The sequence below is a fragment of the Hippocampus guttulatus genome, chromosome 2 (assembly GCF_054856545.1).
Source record: "Hippocampus guttulatus isolate MCC_2025c chromosome 2, RoL_Hgut_1.0, whole genome shotgun sequence".
NCBI classification, from domain to species: domain Eukaryota; kingdom Metazoa; phylum Chordata; class Actinopteri; order Syngnathiformes; family Syngnathidae; genus Hippocampus; species Hippocampus guttulatus.
The window spans coordinates 1,679,887-1,704,195 of record NC_141262.1 but is presented as its reverse complement, the minus strand read 5'-3'; the positions used below and the strand labels follow the sequence as shown (position 1 = coordinate 1,704,195).

The 24,309-nt window shown below is 41.5% G+C and overlaps 1 protein-coding gene across 5 annotated transcripts in view; it reads right to left on the bottom strand.

Moving 5' to 3' along the window:
* rapgef2b (Rap guanine nucleotide exchange factor 2b) overlaps positions 1-24,309 on the bottom strand; it is a 125,444-nt gene that overhangs the window by 83,187 nt on the left and 17,948 nt on the right. For all 5 annotated transcript variants that reach the window (XM_086106108.1, XM_086106111.1, XM_086106110.1 and 2 more), the window contains exons 2-3: positions 2,459-2,529; positions 504-560 (exon numbers count right to left, since the gene is read on the bottom strand). In XM_086106108.1, coding sequence (XP_085962234.1) covers positions 504-560; positions 2,459-2,529 — 128 coding nt within the window. The remainder of the gene's footprint in view (positions 1-503; positions 561-2,458; positions 2,530-24,309) is intronic.

Here is a 24,309-nt window from a genome sequence, read left to right as displayed (position 1 = left end):
TGTGATTGGCTAGCAACCGGTTCAGGATGTCCCCCCCCCACCTACGACCTGAAGACAACTGGGATGGGCTCCAGAACACCCGCAACCCTTGTGAGGATAAGCGGATTAGAAAATGGATGGGTGGATGACTCGAAATCATACACAGTCGCAAACTAAAACGATCAAAATAGAAATAACGCACCATCTATATTTCGTATGGAGAATAAACGAAACAAGTTGCACTTTCCTTTCCTCTTTTAAACCAAAGGCACTGCAACACACACAACATTTCAACACAAAACAAAAGAGAGTCTGCTTTTAGGTCGTCACTGATACTCAGCCAAATAGGCGGATGCATGTAATCATTTTTAAACTTGTGCTTATTCAATCATGTCTGGCCGCAAATGGCTCGCACGTCAAAATGAGGTTCAGAGAACACTAAATACATCTCCATAAAAGGTGTCATATCATATCAGTATCCCTTTCAAAAAACATCACAGCATCTTAGTCCAATTTGTACTTACTAGTAGAGTACTTCGTTGGCTTCGTGTCTCTCATAGCGCACCGTCTCGCACATGATCCTGCAGGGCCAAAACATGATTTCAAAATTTACTATTCAGGGTTTTTCCAGCATTTAAAGCAACGGACCGGTAGACATGGATGCTGCCACCTATTTTTGGGTTGCCGCCAGCTCTACGTGGTTGTGAAAATACAGTAAATCACGAACATCGCCATACTCTTTTCTTTGCTTTTTACATCTTTCCAATTTTTCTCAAAAACTGGCAAATCTTCTGGCTCAAACATGCTAGAAAAGATTCTTAAGACAAATTTCCAAATCAATGCATACATTTTTATTTATTTTTTAAAAGCATCATCCATCCACATTTCTCAAACAATTTAAACCATAACATTTCGATTCTCAAGTTGCTATTTGCTGTATGTTAGCATACCTACCATTATAGCATGTTGATGTCTGAGCAATTCTTATTAGAAGACATACAGGGAAAGATGTAATACCTTCATCCATCAAACTTGATTGCATTTCTACTTTTCTACTACAATACCGCTTTAAAATAAAGTCTTCCACATTCACATGCAATTTCGACAGAAATGTCATTCCTTCGTTCTGACCATATTTAATTAAAAGCAATTCTTACATAATAACACTGATTCATTCCAACTAATGATTCTCTGGGATAATGAATTCGCGGATGTAGGAATCCAAAGGCAACCCCCCTGCCCCGCCTACCACGTGACCCAAGAATGTCATCCGCATCAGGATCCGACCCAAGAAAGGACTGTGAAACATAGTCTGTGCTGTAACCTACAGGCAGCACATCAAAACACAGCTGAGGGGCATGCGCACGCCCGCGTGTGGGGAAATAAAACGGCGCTCAAAAATAAGATCCTTCACACAAGTCTCTGGTTTGTGTGGTGTCTGACTGGAAAGTGAGTGCTGGGAAGGGTCACTCACGGCGTGGAATGTTCCAGCTCACAGGTCATGTACTTTACATTGTTCCCTTCATGGGATAATCCACATGTATGCACAAACACGAGGGATGCTGGAAACGAACTGGATAAGGGGAAAGTCACGTTTACTCCCCACAAGGATATGTTATCTTTTAAAGTATATTTCCCCACTTTATTTCATGATTTGTCTGGTCCTGCAATTCAAACTCAGGTAGAACTTGCAAATATTAAAAATTGAGCTCAGACTCGCATCCCAAAAACCCCGTTCCCTGGTCGAGCCAAGTCAGTGAACGAGCACAATTCAAAACTTCCACTTCCGGGTATGGAATGGCTTTTGTTTTAACCGGTGAGAATGATTTCTCGAGAGCTTAATCATATCGTCTATTAGAGAAGCTAACATTGATCAAATCAATGATCATAAAATATTAATTCAGATAATATTTATTGTGCGAATCTCAAATTGGAATTAAGTTCACACTTGCTCGTGCAAAATTCGGCAAACAAAATAGAATACATCAGATATTTTAAATGAAAACACTGTACAAAAGGCTTTTGGTTTAATTTTCTATCATCTGTGGTAGATTAATTAGCCTTTCACAATTCCGTTTTAAACCATAATAATGAAAAGGTAAGTGAATTCTATCAGATGTCAAATGTCAAAATTAGCAGTCAGCACTCAACGTTAACAAACAACGTTGCTGATCGATCGGATTGGACAATTTATGCAACGACAGTAGTTGTCTTCTATGACCAGTAACTCCTTAATAGTGTTATATCAGAGTGTGCCTTGTCCAAGAAAAACTGGTATTTCAACAATATTTGGTTAAAATATAACACTTATCACATTTGCAAAACATAATGGCATTATCAAGCATCAGTACTCACATGTAAGCACTTAAAACTCAAAAAAGTGGAATCAGTGATACCGCACTCCAATACGACTTTTCCTCTTACTAAAATATATCTAGAAACGGTGCTGACTTTGAATGAGGTAAAATGCAATGCCCACCTGAGTTGATGCTCCCGCAGGTTGGACAAGGCCTCCATGCCATGGAGGTAGGAGTAGACGATCTCCAGGTCCTAAGAAAAACACAGAAAATTCCCATTTAAACAGGACCTGCCGGCATGTGAAGATGCCACCTTAACGTGAAAATAAAGCATTTAAGATGAGGGGGTGGGGGTGGGGTTCATTTGCTTTCCAAGATTTCCATGACAAAGCACTTCTCCAGCACCCCCATGTGGACAAAAGCACATTGAGACATAAACCAAACCAAAAAGCCGCTGACTCATAGACACATTTACAAGTGAATAAACTGTTGGGTGAACACTATGTTGTAGTTGGGGGGGTGAATGCATATTAACTCAAAATTCAATGTCTTTATAAAGTGAACCAGTGAGTTCTGGGACCCGATCCAAAGGAGGCGAAACACTCCACTGTGTGTTGAAACACACTGGGCCACTGACCGAGTGTGTGCGTGCGAGTGTCAATGGTTGTAGTTATTGGGATGTACAGCTATTGATGACTGTATTTTTAGAATTAAGCATTCTACGAATTGCCCCATTGATTAATTAAACAAGACTTAACCGAGTCTGCATGTTGGCTGACTATCGGTAGTTTTCTTTACCGTTTGTTTAACTCATTCACTCCCAAAGACATATTGACATGTCTTTTCAGACTTCACACATTCAATCCCATGTACTTAGGCTTTCTTTTTTCCTGGCTTTTTTTTTTCCAAGACTGAAAGTCAATTTTTTTTAAAACGGGTCTGAAAATGGCTGGTACTGAATGAGTTAATAAAGTGATTGAAATGCATTTGATCACTTACTCACGAGGTCGCTATTCAGTTTTTTGGTTTGTTTTTGTTCTTGTGGAATGTATCCTCAGCTAGGTGTGGGAAAATTGAGTAATTCACATGTTTGTGTTCTTCCTGTAACGCTTCACAGCGCCTCGAGATGCCAGCAAAAGCCCTGGCTAAAAGGAAAAGTAGTACCGTATTTTCACGACTATAAGGCGCCATTAAAAGTCTTGAATTTTCTCCAAAATGGACAGGACGCCTTATAATGCGGAGCGTCTTGTGTATGCGCTGAGTTCCAAAACCTGACTGACAGCCGACACGCTGTTTATATAGAGAAAAGGCGGAAGTGAGTGTGGACAGGCATGCGGCAAGTGGGCCAATCAGTGAAGGGTGGGCGTGTGTGTATATATATATATATATATATATATATATATGTGTGTGTGTGGAGAGAGAGAGAAAAGGCGGACGTGAGTGAGGACAGGCATGCGGCGAAGAAATCCGCCAATGAGTGAAGGGTTGGCGTGTAAGTGGACGCTAAAGGGACGCCCCGAGCAGGTACCAACACCTGTATAAAGTGTGGGTATGTGCATTATTGCAAAACAACTTCGGTTTTGGTTTTTAAGAACCCCCGAAAATAAATTCTACAAAGAGACACGCCTACGAAGCTCAGTTCAAACTTCAAGCCATCGGTTATGCTTTTGGCATGCGTGCCCATCTCACAGCAGCGGTGAAAAACCAAGTCAAGCAAATGAACTCTGAGCTTGCCGTCATTTCCGGAGACTTGACTAAAGAACTCCGACCGCTGGACATCGGCATCAACCGGGCGTTCAAAGTAAAGTTGCGAGCGGCATGGGAACAATCGATGATCGATGGCAAACACAACTTTACAAAGAGTGAGAGGCAGCGAGTTAGGCCACAATTTGCGAACGGATTGTGGCTGCTTGGACGAACGTGTCTGCTTGCACTGTTGTCCGAGCTTTTGGCAAAGCCGGCATCATTTCTGTGGCGCCACATGGCAATGAGAGTGACTGACAATGAGAGGGAACCCGGCGTTTTGATGGATTACTGGTACTTGCACAATTGTTCAATTCTGATACGGAAGATGAGAACTTTGATGGATTTCTGGGTGATGATTGATGAAAAAACGTGAGTACATTGTAAGATGGCTAAATAAAATACAACCAAACTCAGTTTTGCTTCCGTTGCCTTTTTAAAAACGTGTTTTTAGCGTGTATCCGTATGTCTTGGCATGCTACCGCATGCTTCAAGCTAACGTGTTTTTAGCGTGCGCGCATGCATGCCGTATGTTTAAGCTGGCGTATGTTTTACCACTGTAAAACTGCGCCCAATAATACAGTGTGTTTTGTCTATGTGTCAAATACAGAAATAGCACCCGTTAGTGAGACTGCGCCCAACAATACGGTGCGCCGAATGGTCATGAAAATACGGTAACTATGTCAAGGAAGTCTTTAATTGACTAATCTGAGGGAAAAAACACGTCAAATTCGAATTCAATTCAGGTAAAATTGATTTCATACTTGATACATCTTATACATAGCTTCTAAATATATTCTCTTGGTCAGTTCTGTGTAAAAGGCAAACATGTCAAGTTCTTCTATGACATTTCAGCAAAACACACACACACGCACACGCACACACGTACACGCACACACACACACACACTCCTGTCCATGGGATGCGATGTCATGTTCTTCAAAAGGGGGTCAAAAAGTAAAGTCCTGCGATGAAGTCAACATTGTAAGAAATTCCTTCATTCCAGAGCGGATGGCTCGCATACATCACCCACTCCCAACATTCCCACGACTAAGCTGAACCTCATGTCCACAATGTAAACTCAATGAGGTTTAGTCAGCTACTGCCATCTGCTGGCACACAGAGCAACTTCACCCTTGAGGATAACCAGAATGAAAGAGACTTGGGATTGAAAGTATTTAACTTACATTTTCTCAACAAATAGTGACTTGATTAAATGGATTTCATGCTAATCCTGCAAGTTAACTATATTTATCACATTATCGGCATACAAAGTGTTGTTTCCGCAATTCTCTGGGTGCTAAAAGATTGCAACATTATTTAAGATTGAACTTTTTTGTCCACGAATCAATGGATCTCAAAACTGACAAGGGTCCATGACTTGTAGCTTAGGGTTCCACACAACACTATGGAATAAAACTACAGTTTCATATAATTTAAAATAAGAACATATGACGGACAGCACACCAATAAACTTTGCATTACGCCAAAACACCTTCCTACCTTAGCTTTGGCCCAATTAAAAAGTCAGATGTAACCGTTAAGCAGCATCACAGACGTGTGCTATATTTTATTTTTTAGGGGTACAATGATTAATCAATTGTTCAAAGGCTAGGAAATTTAACATCTCAATAGTAACTACCTGATTTCTGCAATCTCCAAGAAAAAGGATTTGGTCATCTTTGAGTTGAATCAAAATAAAACATTTACTTTGGAAAACAACGATTAACATCTTTGTTTATTTTCAAAAATGTTACGGACCATACCAGTAACTCAATCATAATTATTGTTTGTGCATTTTCTGCACTGTCCTGTTCAAACAAGGGATGAAAATTGAAACCTTTTTTTTATCTGATTCAACAATTGATAATTATGGACAGATTCATCAATTTTTAAAATAATTGTTGTTTACACCCGTTTTCCAAGAATACAGAGCCCACCCATATACAGGAATAAAGTCTTTTCGTTAGAAAAACAAAGACGTGCTTTTCAGAGAATGTAGTCCCTTTTTCAAGAATAAAGGGGCAATGTCCTCAATAAAAGGCTTATTATTACAAGTATAACATTCCGTTTATGAAATGAACTTGTAACAATGTGATGTTCCTCCCTTGCTAGACCTTGACTTTAATTTCTTATTGTTCTGATGATCCAGGAAAAATATGTGACTGCTGAAATGAGTTTTATTTTTCCTTCGATAAGGTTAGTGTAATGATACCTATAATAGCGTCCACTAGATGGCAGCCTTGCACAGTTACAAGACAATGAACGGGCCTGCACCAGCACTCAAGCAAGCTAAGGGAGAAGAAATATGTCAAACCATCAATTATGGCTTAGCTCCCCAATAGTTTTGAGATTGGTTGTATGGAAAGAATGTAAAGGAGACCAGATTTTCCATTTCCAGCATTGCCTTTTTTTAATGTTGTTTATCTATCTTAGCTGTCAGAGCGACACAATCGCCGCAAAACCGCTTGTAAATATTTGCCTTGGTGAGGGTGTATGAATGCAGCCAGCATGTGGCCGTGTGTAGGAATACTTCATTCGAATTACTACAAAAAGACAATCATAAATAAGAACATGTGCTTGTCAAAACAGCGCAGATGGTAGAATGGAAGATCCACATCAATTGTTCACAAAGGTTGGTCAACACCAGCGCTGGCCGGCTGAGAGTTCCATCCAGCCAATAAGAATGGGAGCTAGCTAATACCTAATGTAGCACACTGCCTATTCACTCAGAGCTCCAACATCTATTCAATAATGATAAGGCCTTTTTCCACAAGGAATTGGTCAATTCCAGCTAAGAGTGTTCAGAGCAAGAATGTCGTCAGTGACCTAAAACTCGAAAACACAACATCTAATCTCCCTGCCCCCTTGGCTTCCTTTCCCAAACTAATCCTTCCAGGAATACAGGTGGTCCCCACAAGAGGAACAGAACATTCCAGGATGCCGATGCGGATCAGGGCTCAACGCTGACATGAATCACGCATAGAAAGGGGATGCAGTGCTCACCTGTATTGTGGAGTTTTGGGGGATTTTGACCCTTGATGACCCTTAAAATATCATCCACAATAACAGGCCAATGTTTGCCGATTGTTTTACACTGGTGTCATTATTTATTGCACATAATATACACATCATAAACATATAAACTACTGTATTTTCACGACCATTCGACGCACCGTATGGTTGGGCGCAGTCTCATTAATGGGTGCTATTTCTGTATTTTACACATAGACAAAACGCACTGTATTATTGGGCGCAATTTTAAAGTGGTAAAACATACGCCAGCTTAAACATACGGCATGCATGCGTGCACGCTAAAAACACGTTAGCTTGTAGCATACGGTAGCATGCCAAGACATACAGATACAAGCTAAAAACACGTTTTTAAAAAGGCAACGAAGCAAAACGGAGTTCCGTTGTATTTTATTTAGCCATCGTACAATGTACTCACGTTTTTCGATCAATCATCACCCAGAAATCCATCAAAGTCCTCATCCTCTGCATCAGAATTGAACAATTGTGCAAGTACCGGTAATCCATCAAAAACGCCGTGTTCCCTCTCGTTGTCAGTCACTCTCATTGCCATGTGGCTCCACAGAAATGATGCCGGCTTTGCCAAAAACTCGAACAACAGTGCAAGCAGACACGTTCGTCCAAGCAGCCACAATCCATTCGCAAATTGTGGCGTAACTCGCCCGGCGCTGCCTCTCACTCTTTGTAAAGTTGTTTGCCATCGATCATTCATTGTTCCCATGCCGCTCGCAACTTTACTTTGAACGCCCGGTTGATGCCGATGTCCAGCGGTTGGAGTTCTTTAGTCAAGCCTCCGGGAATAACGGCAAGCTCAGAGTTCATTTGCTTGACTTGGTTTTTCACCGCTGCTGTGAGATGGGCACGCATGCCAAAAGCATAACCGATGGCTTAAAGTTTGAACTGAGCTTCGTAGGCGTGTCTCTTTGTAGAATTTATTTTCGGGGGTTCTTAGAAACCAAAACCGAAGTTGTTTTGCAACAATGCACATAGCCACACTCTATACAGGTGTTGGTACCTGCTTGTAGCGTCCCTTTAGCGTCCACTTACACGCCCACCCTTCACTGATTGGCGGACTGCTTCCCCGCATGCCTGTCACTCACGTCTGCCTTTTCTCTCTCTTTCTCTCCATATATGTATATATACACGCCCACCCTTCACTGATTGGCCGACCGCATGCCTGTCCACAGTCACTTCCGCCTTTTCTCTATATAAACAGCGTGTCGGCTGTCAGTCAGGTTTTGGAACTCAGCGCATAGACAAGACGCTCCGCATCATAAGGCGTCCTGTCCATTTTGGAGAAAATTTTAGACTTTTAATGGCGCCTTATAGTCGTGAAAATACGGTACTCACAAAAAGTTTGGGATATTTGGCTTTCAGGTGAATTTGATGGTAAATGTAAAAGGTTCGCACTACAGTGATAATCATATCACAGCATCTCCTGCACTGTGAGGTGGACGTGCTAAACAGTCGACACAGTGCCGCTCATAGTTAATATATTTGTCCTAAATTAAACCTTGGTGGACTTACTAAGGATACTAACTTCAAAAGTCAGTTAAGTTGCGTAAAGGATACCTTGCCATCGTTGGTGATCAATCGTGAAAAGGCTCATTTTCTCCATTGTGTGTGTTCAAAAAAGAGCCAACCTATCCTCCACGACAGGTGAAAAACTGCCGGTGTTATCTGGGACCACCACGGGGATCTGCGGGCATAGATTACACAAGGCTTCCCATTCACCGTGGCCCCGATGGTCAATCCGCGTATTCATTAAGGCTTTAGGCTGAGTACAGATAGCAAGCAGCTCCTCATGCATCTTTTAGCCAACAGAGACAAGAATCACATCAAGGCTTTCAACGACAATGGAGCCATTGGTCCTGGGGGTTATAATTTGTAATGTATACTTCGATACTTGTCTTGTGCTCGGATTGATTACTAATGCTGGCGGTATCCAAGTTGAATTCAGAAGACCCTGATGCAGACTCTAAATCAAACAATGTAAACAACAAAATTTTCAAGTTTCAAATCAATAGTCATGCTGTTCTAATGACTAAAAAGTGGTTGGCAATTATGTATTAAAATTAGAGCTGTTCCGATTACAGGGCTGTGAAATGAGGAAGAGAAAATCCGAGGAAAGTTAACGGGGCATCTGGAGGGCACAGCCCCCTCAGTATAAGCCTGGGATGCAGGGCTCCAGACACCAAGCAATTTATGACGTAATATGGTATATTCGGAGTTTTTTCTGAAAGAAAATAATTGGTCTTAATAAGTAAATATTTTACTACTTTTGGTCTATTTTGCCACATAAAATACATAGATTTTCTCTTTTAACTTGTTTTTGTTTATGACATCTTAACTGTGTCTGACCTAAGTCAACTTACACCCTGCTGCTATGCCCTCCTTGAAATATCTAATAATTGCACTTTAATTCATCTCCTAATCAAAATACAAGTTCAAAAAATGTAAATCTGATCCAACATCTTAAACTTGAATCAGAATCTAAACAAAATTATTTCATAAATGATTAGATCTACCTGGCAATCTGTAATTCAACAACTTTAATTTCACTCGTTTTTTTTCCTTATATGTGGTCCACCAAACGTGTCCTCCCGCCTGATCCATACTTGATATCTTGGTGGCATAGCACGCAGTAAAGCCTTGCCTGGTTCCTTGATTTTACCAATGTGTTACTCATTCCGGACTTCATGTTCAAGCCAATTTCAATTTTATGGGTTTTTGATGCCGTTTTCCTTGTCGATTTCTTTAACATTGTCTTTCTCACCATCTTCCCGTTGCACAATATCCCTTCTTGCGACAGACATTCTATCATATTCTCATAGCAAACCTTGACTACTGGCAGTGTTTTTTTCTTATCAACACGTGTTTCAAAGCGAATACCGAGACAGGAAAGACAGAAGTTGGTGCAAATGCCGTAAAGCGTTTGTTGCAATGTCGTAGAAATAGGAAGTGTGGCAATGTAGTAATTGTAGTTACGGTTTCCCTTGGAGGGCCGTTATGAATTTTGGGAAACCATATAAATATTTAATCCCCCCCCCCACACACACACACACACATATTACATACAGAGCGCACAACAAATTGATGAATAACTAGTTTTAAAATCCGAAGTCAAGAATAATGACTGTTATTGTGGATTACATATGAACATTTTGGTTAAGACTTTAGCAAGCCTCATGGAACTTGACATGCTTGATTTGCTTTCGCGGGCCACATAAAATGATGTGACGGGCCAGATTTGGCCCCCGGGCCTTGACTTTGACACCTGTGTAGTAGAAGATAATTCATTTGTTCTTTCTGTCACTGTAAGTTGCTGGCATCGATAGATGGACAAAGATACATCATTTGTTATTAATAAATAATTTTCTCACAAATTAAGTGAAATTTCCCGCAGCACACCATTAGAACTCTCCCGGCATACTGGTTGGGAATCACGGCACTCAATCACCTAGTCCCTAATTGTACAGGATGGCATTAAATCCCTGGCTAATAGGGAAGTAAGCTAATATCTGTCAAGGAAGAACGATCTTTGTATGTCAGAGCGTAGCGGAGGTTACAGAGAGTCTTCACTGCATGTGTATGATTTTGCTTTGAGTGGTTGCGCTAAGTGGATTGATGTGAAACGTTGATGCCTATGCTACTCATGTTTTGCAGGTATCATAAAAACACTTTTGTACTTTGGAGAGGCAATTATCGCATCAACAGTAACATACGCAGTGTGCTAAATGAAGAAACGTGACATGGAAAATCAGAAGAAGACAGGTGAACAGGCAGAACACCCCGCAGCGAAGCCAACTTGTAAATATGACGGGTGAAAATATGTTAGTTGTGCAGTGTGACAGTTTTGTCAAGTAAAATCTCTTTTGTCTGCCCTTTTCTTAATCAACGTCACCGGTTACCGGGTTTGAAAACAAAAAGCTACCCCGGGGCAATGCATCCAATCAAGTGCGAAGAGAAACACTCGAGAAAGCAGCATTTTTAGGAGTGAAACGCCTCTGTCTTAAGGCGCTTACGGTGTTGAACCCTGCCGCTTAAAAGGTGTTAAGGGACGCTCCGATTGCGCTAGGTCCGAGGATTTGCTTCGTTTGGGGGTGGGTTGCTGGGAAAAGCGCAAGTTAATCCCCGAGCGAGGACGGCCTAGTTAGTGTGACAATTGCTCACTTGTCAACCGTAGAGAGGTAGGGGATTTCATGGCTTTTTATGCCATACCCCTGACATGCTCAACTTTTACGAGAATGCGCTAGATAAAAATGTCAAAGGAGTCAAGAGATAATCAAGGTCATCTTTCACAGACTATTTCCCTTCCAATTTGGCATATTAACAATTTGTCAGTTGTGTTCCCATGCCATATATTGAGCATAATTGACTGCTTTTTAACATGCCATGTGTTTCATTTCGGAAATGTCGTCAAATGGCCATCCCTAAAACAAGTGCAACACAACATCAGCAGAGCATATCGGTGACGTCATTGTTTGATCGTCTTGCACCACTGAACTTTTATAAGATTGTAATCAAACAAAATCTTCGTTCAACTCCAAGTAGTAGCAACTAGGGCTGCAACAAACCATTATTTTGCTAGTCGCCAACGGCAGTCGTGATAAGCTCACTCATCGGACCGTATGCAAATTGCAGCATCACAACAGCAGGAAGCTGATCTAATATAACTATTACCTGATATCTTAAATTCTTTAAGGTATGTGCAAATGAATAATAAAGACAATTAAGATGGGGGTACATTCAACGTTGATTAAACTTTCAGCTTGTACCAGCATTGCTGACATAAAATTGCAGGTTATACTAGCATGGTCTTTTTCTGTCAATGTTTAATGACTTGTAAAATGCAACTACGTAGAGTTGCACTAATACTACCGAAGTATATAAATACAAAAATAAATACTTCAAATACGCCTTGCAAATGAAAACACTTGATTTGGTTTTTAATTTTGTTTTTATTTAGATGTGATTCAAAACATTGATTTCCTGCACTATTATGCATAATTTAAAAGCAGCATCAAAGTGTGGTCTAAAACTGAAATTAAATGAAAAAAATCCTTCAAGGGTGGGATGAACGTAATTTTTTTAGCATTATATATGAGCATATTGTTACATTTTGTGTTTTGTTGTTGTGGCACCATTGAGGACGTGTGGCCAAAATATGTCATGTTCCGAGTGCTCTGATTTCCCTGAAAACAACACTCTCGACCGTATGTGGTCTTCCAACTTCGAATTCAACCAGGGGCATACAAAAACCTGTTTTGGTTGTTAATAAAAGTCAGTTCACCGACTAATGCCTCTGTAAAGCAATAGTCGTAGACCCGACAATATGTTAGCTTACAGGACATTACGGTGCAGTTACGTCAAAAGTACGCAGTAACCTGTGCTTGTTAATGCTAGCTTCCAGACACGACTGTCCTTATGTTAGAAATGAAAACAGACAGCAGCCACAATGCGCTTCCTTTTTAGATGCACATTTATCACCGCCGCGTTGCCGTGTAAGAAAGTGTTTTGGATGAAATGTGCCCCAACTTTATGACACCGTTGATCACACGAGGTTAGCCTTCAAACGCCCATTACCCGCAATGCTTCCGTTTGCATCACAAATGACCACGGATTACCACAAATACGCATGGATACAGCCAGCAGGAAAAGCAGGAGACGAGGCAGTTTCGCAAGAAAATAATTGGCAATGGAATAAATACAGAAATACAACAACTCATTGACAATCAACTGTTCATGATTTTGGTCATCGACGTCGTCGCGACGAATGAACTAATCGTGGCAGCCCGAGTACCAAGGTAACAAGATTTCCCAAAAAATGAATTTAAATGCTGAGCCTTGCTGGAATGGCCACTTCAACCCGAGCACAATGCATCAAGTTTTTGAAAATCGGTCATTGGGTTCCAGAGAAATTTTGAGTTTTTTGTGTCAGGAAAAAATGGCCTTTTGGGGAATGTTTTTGTGTGACAACGTTGATCGAAACTCTGCCCAATAAACACCTTTGCCTTCGAGGAAAACAGTTTAACTTTATTATTTCATCATGTTCTTCTCAACCCACTCTTTCCGTCGTCTTCTCAGGGAACCACCTTGATTGTTTGTTTGACTAGTTTGAGTGAAAAATGTCCACCAATTGCTCTTAAGGCAAAATTCAGATACCAACGGGTTAAAATTACCGCTGACACCTGCCTTTGAAACAGGATTTAAGTAGTGCCAATGGAAGATTATTGGTGAGAGGAGTTGCCTGTGCATTAGAACGGGCCATGTACCCCATCATTTTTACCCCTAATCCTTCAGCAGCTTTTCAGGAATGTATTCTTTTTATGCACCGTATATCTTTCAGAGCCATTTGAAGTACTTATTCAATGTTTTTTAGGACATTTCACAAAGACAGCGGCCATTTGTCACAATGTTTACTTGTAGTCAGGATGGTGCACACCAACTAACAATCTGACAAAGTCCTGCCAAAAACATAATGTGACCTGTCCTTAGCAAAGGCAGGGGGGGGGGGGGGGGGGGGGGTGAAAAAAAAACAATCTGCTGCCCCTCAAATGAACAAGAGACATTCCTTTGTAGTGTTGACCTCCTCCCTGGTTGCTTTGAAAGCCTCCCCGTTCAAAGTTGCTGCGGTATTCTTGGTAGGATCCTGTTACGGGGGACAGCGGAGAGAGGCCATTTTGGGTGTTGAGGCTCACATTCCTCACATGACAGTGGGCCAGATAACATCTTAAAGTGTCCAATGGGGGTGCTTTGAGGAGTGCAGCCCACACAACCACGCGCAGGACCACCTCAGCGACTTGTAAAAAGATATGTCAGCAAGTCGTGTCACACAAATGGAGAGTCTTGCCTTGCTGCTGAGATAGGTGGATTCAAATGGAGTCAGCGTATTTGGGTGTAAATCATTTTTAGTATTTTGGACAACAAAAAAAAAAAACATCTACACTTTTTTACATGTGATTTTGCCTCCAAACATAAAATTAAAACTTGTATTACCGTCGATGACAACCAAGCTTGATCCAATTTAAAAATTAAACTTCATTCTTAGAAGATAGATCAGCGATTCCAAACCACGGGGCCATATTCGTTTGAGATCATCAGGTTGCTCTGCGGGAAAATATTCAATTACTGTCCACTTAAGGGGTCCGAAAATGATTCTTAATTCAGTTTCTTCATATAATGTAGTGTTTGTTCATCTACCTATACCAGCAAGGTAAAGCACTCTGATCAATTAAATGTTTTTCCTCGATGGCAGAAAGTAAAATCAACCCGAGGATTCACCTGTTGCTGTTCATACGACAGAATATCTTTGTGTTCAACTAAATAGGACCAGATTTCTCAATGAGTCTGTCAATCTTTGAGTAAATTAAGATCATTAATTGGGGTACGAACAGCATTCCCTCGCTTATTCACAATTCGCTACTTGCCGACTTCCCTGCGATATTGTCCGGGACATTTTGTGGCATCTTGGTACAAAAAAAACAACAACAAAAAAAAAAACAAAACCGATGGTGTCTTGAAGTCAGATGAGGAGCTCACGCCACTATTTTGGTTCCAAGGAACTTTGTTTGAAGTGAGCTGCTTCATGTCATATGTTGCTGCCATCTCGTGACATTTATAGGCAATTTTCGCTATTTACAGCAGGACTGTCCCAATTCCCCGCAGGCAAACAATAATTTGAACATAAAATTTGACAATAAAGTTTAATCCAATCCAATCCAAACACTATACTGCGTCATGTGATTTTTCTCAGGGTAAATGTTCATGTTGGAAAACTAAAAGCTGGAAAGCTGCAAAGTTCCAACGAAAAAAAATGTCACAGGACTGTGATGCAAAAGGAGACGACCTACCAGCAGAGAATGATGGGATTTTCTTATATTATTAAGTTATACATCCCGCTGCAAAGCAAAAGGCGCATGTTTCTTAAATGCATTTTCTGGTCCTGTGGCACGGCACGAAACGTCTCGTCGATACCAATGCAATTAACAGCTTTTGACGGCCTCCGCTGGAGCCATCTCAATGAGGTAAACGGACCGGCGGGCCGCCAGACGGCCAGCGTTGAGGGTCTGAAGGTCATCTGCTAATGACAATATATGGCAGTAGATTGTTCAGCTCAGCGCGCAGAGTGCAGCGACGGCACTTTATTCCAAATGTCATATACCTCCAGCCGGGTCTGTGTGTTTGAGTGAGTGTCTTTGTTTGTGCATTCCCCTGTTAGCAGCTGACCTTGAGTCTATTGACAAGATGGTGTCGGGTATTTTTATCCATTAGAGCAGGTGGAGACGAGGCAGGCGGTGGCAAGGTCACGACGTGACAATATCTGCGGTGTTTAAGGACGTGGCGTGGTTTGCAAGTCGGTTGTGGAGAAAGGGTGTATCTATGTCAGCGCATGATTGTTTCCAAACAGTACATTTTTCCCGTGCGGAAAGTCAAAAACATTCACTGGGATTAACCTTGAACAACCAATATTTTCGACCTTCTGTTTACAAACCAATTTAAAAAGGAAGATTTGGGGCTGCCAAAAGTTAAATATGATGACAATAACCGGCGTTGGAGGAAAACAAAACCTTGTTTCAGGAATAAAGCAAGAAAAACACATTGAGAGAATTAAGCTATAACATTGCAAATAAAACATCAGGTTAGGAGAATAGTTGTAATATTAAAAGAATAAAGTTATAACACTGGAAGAATAGTTACAATGCAAGGAGAATAATGTTGTACTGTACAACGAGATAACGCTGTAATATTACAAAAATGAAATCATACCAGTACTAGAAAACCGTCCAGTTAAATTGTCTTAATTGTCATGTTATAAGAAGTCATAATATCCACAAAAATCGGTTGTCGCAAAAATGTATGTCATCAAACCAAAATTGATCATTTTTGCGATACAATTGCAACCAATGTTCCGCTACACAGACATTTGTTGCTGCTGATGGCTTGGACGCACGCCCCAGTTTGATGGCAATAAGAATACCAACAATGGATTATATTAAAAGGTAGGACGTTTTGTGCTTTTACTTCTTAGATAATGTAATGTATCCCATTGCTGGTTAGACCACACTCTACGGTAGTTGTAGATAGTGCTGGGTGATTTGGAAATCATTTCTCATTATGATATTGGCCATTTCATTTGACAATAACTCTTTATTTTCAGTTATTCTATTTTTTTTTTTTAACTATACAGCACTGATGTTTTCTCACTTTATTTTGACGTGACATTAAACGGATCTGTATTAAATGATTAATGCATCCAGTAGTGATGGTATACAAATTATGTAAACTGAAGAAAAGTAAGCTAGATATTTTTGCACAAATGTAGATATCAACCATAAATAATGTTTGGCAATAAATGCCAATTGAAATCTGTGTGTGTAGCATTATTTTGCATCAATGTTCTTTGCAGACACTTATTGCCTGTGATTGTGCTGATCAAAGGTGAATACGCAACGCTTTTAACATGGTTCCAGCTAAAAACCTCTGTCAGATGTACTCACTCATCCAAGCACTTCTATCTCTGGTCTTTCACGATGACATTAGCTGCTGCGGCATCTCGTCGGCTTCAAGTGACATACGCAGCCCATCGGAGCTTTTTGCTATTCTTTGTGTTTTGATGGACTTCAGAATAAAAATTGCTACTCCTGTTCAGTTTGAAGGCATACCAAACATCCTTTCGAGGATTTTTTTTTTTTGTAAATAGTTAATAATTGCAGGTTCGTTGTTGTTAATTACTTTCTCAGGGCAGTCGTATTTGTTATTTGCATTCGCCCACCTCATCATTTATTCATTTTTATTGACTCTTGGATTTAATTTTGCATCGTACGTTTGTTGTGTACGGTGAAAATGTATTGTGATTCACTTCCCTCATCTGCCGCCTGCTGCAAGCGAAGTGGCATAAAGTTGACAAGTGAACGCCTATGCAAATCAAGCTGCACTTGACGTATTAATTACATACAGTTTACTGCCGATGACAAATGACGACAGACATGATGGTAAAAAAAGTGATACGATAAAATGTTATGCATCATCCTTGCGAGACATAACGTCATATTGTTAACAACATGAGCCAGTCTTGTTGGTGTATGCGGGGGATGATTCAGCAAGTAATCAATGATAGGATCAGTAGGATAATCAATTCCAAAAAGGCTTGTGACAGCCCGAGCAATTTGCTTCCATTGTGGTGCGACAGGCTTTTTATTCGACTCTGGCCTCCATACGAGTTGCACTAATTGGTGAGAAGAAGAGTGGTTTCTGGGTATTTTGGCCCAAGATTAAAGCACATCCGAGTCCTGTTTTATCCCTCAGCCCCCGCACCTCCTCTTTATTCCGAGCTATTTTTGCTATGAATTGATCATCAAAGGTCACTGTGTAACTTTTGGGACGATGGCGCAGCTCCTCTATGAGGCTTTTGTTTGAACCAGATGGAGCGAGTCTCATCAGGCCGGACGGTCCGCTTTGTTCTCCTGCAACGACAACTACGTTCAGTTGATGACGGGTGGCTGAGCGACCCCCTTTGTGCTCAATACTGAAGCCACATCCAACATGCTAAAATTTAAAACACGACACCTTTTGTCCTCTAGATCAGGGGTCTCTCTACTAATGATAAGTGTTGGGATGGATGTGGGCCGCATCAAGTTTGGGACCGCAAAGGATCATCCACACCTGGACCGCGAGTTTGAGAAAGATGCTCTATATGTATCGTTAAGCTTCACAAAGAGTTCAACTATTGAAAAAAAACCTGAATTATTGAAAAAAACTGAATAACAGTTCAGAATAGTAATGGTTCTTCAGAACATGAACAAGAGTGGTGACCCACTGCTGCTCTCTCTCTCTCTCATCTCCCTGGTATTTTGCATACTCCTCAGCATGTCTGCTTGAGTAATTCTTGAGCACGGTAACTTTTTCTGTGTTTTCAAGCCATGTCGGAGTATCTCAACACCTACACACACACACACACACACACGCACGAAATGGTTTGCCTGTTTTTCCGTGAATGTGGTTTTGAGAAAGAACCTGACTGAAAGGGTATATTTTCCTTCCACTTTATGTCACTACAGAATTGTTTCGCCAAAAGCTCTCATGAGCCTAAGCTGTGGTAGCCTATGAGTGATTAAAAAGAAAAGAAAAAAAACACCCGGACAAAAGGAAAAAAAAAAAAACCTTTGGTCAAGTATGGGACCGCAAAGTATCATCCATACCTGGACCGCGAGTTTGAGAAAGATGCTCTATATGTATCGTTAAGCTTCACGAAGAGCAAAGATTCCGAAGCACTGTGCTGTGGTGAGTGCAATCATCCAATTTGACTTAATTGTTCAGAAAACGTTTTTAACCACAAATAATGTATTTTGGTCCGTCTTATCTATACCAGCAACGTATGCTGACAAGGAGAACAATGAATGCTCTTACACTAGATGGCAGATGGCAGGTGAGCCAATCTGTGTGTTGAGTAGCACGACCAGTTGTGGCTGTCTATTAGCAGCTCTCATATGAAGCTTTGCTTTGCAGTCGACACAGTGAGTTTAGTCAGCTTTGTAAGAAACCAAAACTAAGCAACTCCAGTAAGAACGTTCGTAAACATTTTTTCTTGGTTGGGTTAAATGCCCTGAAAAGTCTTCAATGGCATTTTTCCTTCCATCATAGGTTGATTATAGACTATTAGCTGTAGCCATGTTCAGCACATGCGGTCTGTGCAGAAACCAGAGTTGGGGTCTGGGGTCCGGCGGTCGGCGGTGAATGAGGCTGTGGTCTGAGTGCTGGGTTTAAGGCACGACACTTTGGTTTTGTGGAGTCTACATCAGTGCTAGACCGTAGAAGTTGGCATGCAAATGATCAGAACGGAACCACCTCTGCCTCAATTTGAAGTGGAAAAACCCTGCTGTTTTCTCAAAAAGGCGGACGGGTGCCGGCTTCACAGGGATGTCACGTCACTCAATGACAACGCTCAGTCGCAGTCGCAGGGGTTTGTGTAACAGGATTTAGCTATTAGCCACATCCCAAGGGTGCGGATGGTTTTCCACGAGCAGCCCAAAGAGGTGCTGCTACCGTTAAGCTCATTCACATGCCTCCATGATTCCTGTACCAGGCCAGCGCAAAGCTGACCTGCTTCTTCTCTTCATTGGGAAATAATCAATGGCACCGTTGCAGCGCCTTCTATATTGTGTTAGAGGCAGCTAAGTTATTACGCTAGCTGTCGTGTTATTACAACAGCTGCGAGTTGTCTCGATAAACAGGTGCATGTGTAATTCAAGATTTGGGCAGGAGCAGTGAGAGCTCAACCCGTCGAGTGGGGACTTAAGCGCTTACTGTCAATAAGGAGGCCAATTAGCTTTGTGTACTTGCGTGCCAGCTCCATTTGACCTTAAACCAGCCCTGACCAACATTTGAGGAATTTATAGTTCTTTTTTGAAGTTGTATCCATTTAAAAAAATATGAACATAATAAATATAAAGTGGAAATATTATGGCAATAAAGTCAGTTTTATTTGTGTGTGTGTGTGTGCGCGCGCGCACAAGCAATAGTAGAATTTGAGAAAATAACAGATTATGTTGAAGGGCAAATAATGGCAAAGGCAAATTTGCCAGAGGAGAATTGTGAATATGCAGTGGAACACTGGTCATACAGTAAGTTCTTATGGTTAAGTATTGATACGGCTACAGATATCAATATTGATATTGTCATTACCACATGGTATGCAGTAGCTTAACACTGTATTGTCAGCTGCTGTGGTTAATAAGCTTTGTGAGTATATCTACCCAAAATGGGGGCAATGATAATATCATATATCATTTCTATGATTAAAAACAAGACTTGTACAATAAAGATATATACATCTGTAAATTACCGAAAAGAACTACCGCATCATTAGCGCTCATCCTACAATATCACAATGATGACATCAGATGGTGATACTGTTAGAGAGTGCCGTTAGCGCTCATGGGTCAGTATCGATACAACTTTGTATTGCATCGTTGGCTCTTGTGGTGCGAGATGGATACGGCAACACCAGATCGCCAATCCTGATTTGCCCTCGTCGTTTGCCTAAGCCCGTGTGGAATATTCATCCTATTCTGCCGTCTATCTTTTTAAATCTATGCCGCCTCGGCTGCGGTCTCTCAGTAATAATTAATTCTATCATTACAAAGCAACTCCTGGAGGTTGCTAGGCAACAAGCTGCATTCACTCCGGCTAGCCACATTCCATTTGTTGGTACATTTACATAAGTGGGTTCACACTTATTCATTAACCAAAAAAAAAAAAGGAAAAACGACTGACCTATGGGTCGTTTTCTACCTCGTAAAGATTCGTTTTGAACAATGGGTGTATGAAATAAATAAAATAGGCTTGTAAATCTAATTGCTAACTTCAACCATCTGCCTGTGTGAGGTGTTGTTCGCTTGCTACTTTATGACTAATTTATTACAAATTGTAATGCGCACTCACATGGCACTTATGCTGATGGTTTTCACATTTTATACCAACGAGCCCTGGGTGGACACCCTGGCAAAACAAGTTGAAGGGATTGTTTCATAGTGTCAAGCATTCGCACTGATGTGATTCTGCCACAAATAAAAAAGTGAACTAATAACACAGCCACTTCTCAATGGAAGCTATGGCCTGACAAACTCACTGTAAAAGACAGAATTTGCAGTATACGTAGATGGGGTAAACAAAAAATCTCAAACAGACCTACTTCTATTTTTTTTAATTGGAGTATTTACATGTCATGCAAAATGTATATCATAAGTCTAACAGGGTAGTGTCAATTTAAAAAAAAATACATGCTTATTGAAATGAGATTTTTTTTTTCCCCTCTGTGTAAATTTTCAGTCATCCAAAGGGGTGTTCACACGGCACACATTCGCATCGGTGTTGCTCAGATGTATTTTGTTGCGATACATCTTACACCGGTGTAAATTTTGGTTAGCGTTCACACATATAAAGCTGCTTACTAAAGAAAAGCGCGTTAACCCCGGTACAGCCCCACTCGCGTTCACACTGCAATTTCTTCGACTTTGCAATACGATAAACACATAAAACACGTGCGTGCGTAAAGTGTACTTCCTTTTCCCCGCCTTGTTTGTGACATATCGAAAAACCATGCTTTATACTTCTCCAGACAAATCAACGCCGCGGTCTACCAGACACTGTAAAAGGATGAGAGAGAGAAAGGAAACAAGTGCAAAATACTCAGGATGCAAGTTATGCAATACCCGTATGTCATCAACTCTTCTCATGCGTAGCGAGTCTACCCCCGTAGCGTTCACACGTCCCATTTTATATGGGTGCTGCCCCGCTAACTAGCATTTACTCCATTTACTAGCGGACTCCTGTTTGTTGAATGTCTTGTTTCACAAAAACATTTCTTCGCATTGAAGTGAGCTACCGCTTTCAACAGAAAGGGGGCATGACAAAATGAGTGTCAGGTTTTCAACTGAAAACCGGTCGCACCTTCACGATAAATGCCTTGATAGCACGTCAGCAGACGGAAAATTTGCTGCTCGGCTTCAAACCATCACACCGCATATCGTACCTTGCACGCTGAGCGTTTACGGTTGTTCCAAAGTAGAGGCGTCAAATTTAATCGACGATAATGTTAACAATCGCGAAATGGTTGAGCGCAAGGGTGGGCGAGTCATTTTGCAAAAAGACCACGTGAAAAACTGACGCTTGCAGAGGGCCAAACCAACATTTAACCTCACCTTTGCAAGATTATTTTACTTGTAATTTGTACTTCGAAAAAAAGCATATTGTTTCACTAAATTATTATGCGTATAGTTAGATAGTGGCGGCCCGGTAGTCCAGTGGTTAGCACGTCGGCTTCACAGTGCAGAGGTACCGGGTTCAATTCCAGCTCCGGCCTCCCTGTGTGGAGTTTGCATGTTCTCCCCGGGCCTGCGTGGGTTTTCTCCGGGTGCTCCGGTTTCCTCCCACATTCCAAAAACATGCATGGCAGGCTGATTGGACGATCTAAATTGTCCCTAGGTGTGAGTGTGGGCGTGAATGGTTGTTCGTCTCTGTGTGCCCTGCGATTGGCTGGCAACTGATTCAGGGTGTCCCCGCCTACTGCCCGAAGACGGCTGGGATAGGCTCCAGCACCCGCCGCGACCCGAGTGAGGATCAAGCGGTTCGGAAAATGGATGGATGGATAGTTAGATAGTCGTCGTCGTCAAAGGGGCTTGTGATTCTGGTTATTATTCAATTTACGGCTCATTGCCACACGGGGGCATATTTAAACCTTCCTTGCCGGGCGATGACCATCCCCGAGCATTCGGTTTCTGCGGGAATTGCGGTTTCTTCACTTTAAACGAGGTGCTAAATTCCTTGTCATTTCCTCGCATATTGGGGCTTCTGCCGTTTCTCGGCGTGTTTCCTGTTTACAGAGTTGCATACATCCCGCTCGGTGGGGCCTTCCCGTCCCAGCTCGGGAAAACAAGAATGCCTGGGCCAAAGACGGACGAGGGGTTTGAGGCCACATCCTCAGGATGTAACACAAAAGGATTGCAAGGCCATTGCGGTCAATTAGCTGGACTTCATATGGCAACTTTGTTCCTTCCCAAATTGAATGCTACATTTTTGAATATGTACTCTGTGTGCATCTTAGGGCTGGGCGATCGCAAAAGAAGATGCCGATGACATGAGTCAAAACAAGATACATCTCATCTTCCCACTAGTATTTGCGATGTACAACACAACTAAAAAATTTACTTGACATAATAAAACGAATCGGCCAGCCCTAACTGCTGCTACTCCTATAAAGGACAGGCTTTACCCAAGGACTAATCCCATACAGCAATTTCAATTTGAGTCTTTATTGAAGCATATTTACCACAGCGGATGCATTTTCAAAGTAAATGCCATTCTTGCTGGCATGGCTGCCGCGTAATTGGCGAGAATTTAAGTGGTTTTGACAAGCAGAAGCTGACCGCAACAGGGGTCTCATTGTGTCCGGGTGCGCGTCGCACAGGCCGGTGGATTAGACACATCTTTCCCGCCAATTTTGATCACATTTCGGATGGCCGTTGAGCTCGCTAATCACGCTGCCAAAATGCATTCCGACCAACACCAAAGACCGTATAAACCTCAAATATATTAACACCTCGGTTTATAAACACACACCGTTCACCCATTACTGCGACATCTGAACTCAGTTGACAACCAAAAGAGCAAGATCTGCATACAAAGTGTGTAGCTCTCGTCTGCTTGCCTTTTCTCCAAATGTGTCTGTCGTTGTTTTTGTTTAATTTTAAACGATACTTCGAAACTAAATTCCAGAAGCTGTTCCTAAATGAAGTATGTATTCCACAAGTTTATTATTTTCTTTGAGACCCCACTTCATTCAACTCCAACATGCAGGCACTTCATAATGGCATGTTCATCGGTGCTGTTCTTCACCGGATTTGTTTTCTCCATTTTCTTGCAGATTCTCTATAAACTGACTGTAGAGTCATTTTTTATTTTGTTTTCAACCCCATCGCAAATTAACTCCAACATGAGGGGTGCTCTGCAATATTGTCCGTGTCCATGTTTATGGAGCACACCTTAGGTATTTGTCTAATCCATTTTCGCCATTTTTTGACGACTTTACACATTTCTCCAATTCAGCCTTTTTTTTTTCATTTTTAGATTAAACAACAAGTAAAAAAAATGTTGACAAACTGCAATGCAGCAAACTGTTTTTCTCCATAAAAAAAAAGTGAGATTTGGGGCTTTGAGAAAACGTGATGCATAAACCACAGTAGCAATTTTGCAGGCTGGAATAGCACGTTTGAGGAAGCTGAGTTTGTTTAAAGAATTTATCAGTAGGAACTGCAACTGCGTGTCAGCAAGTGTGCAGTTATTTCTTTTGCCTTTGAAAAGTGGTCTGACGGCTATTACCAGCCTACACAGGGCACTTGCGAAGAGGCTAGTTGCAAGCCACTAAAGTTTAGTGGTGGGCAAACTACGGCCCGCGGGCCGAATCCGGCCCGTTGGTCTTTTTGATCCGGCCTGCCGAAGGTTGGTCCACAATTAAGTTTCGATGTGAATGATTGCATTCATTTCAATTGGACTTGTAATGGCAGGCATTTCACCACCAGGTGGCGCATTGACTTGAAGTTGCAGAACACGGGGGGCGGGGCAATCTTTTCGACCACCTAGTACCTCTGTATCGCTCTACTTCTACTGGTCTGATCACAACCCATCTGCAGCGATGCACAGGCTAAAATAGGTCATCAACAACACTTTTGTCATTTAAAAAAAGTATATTAATACCGTA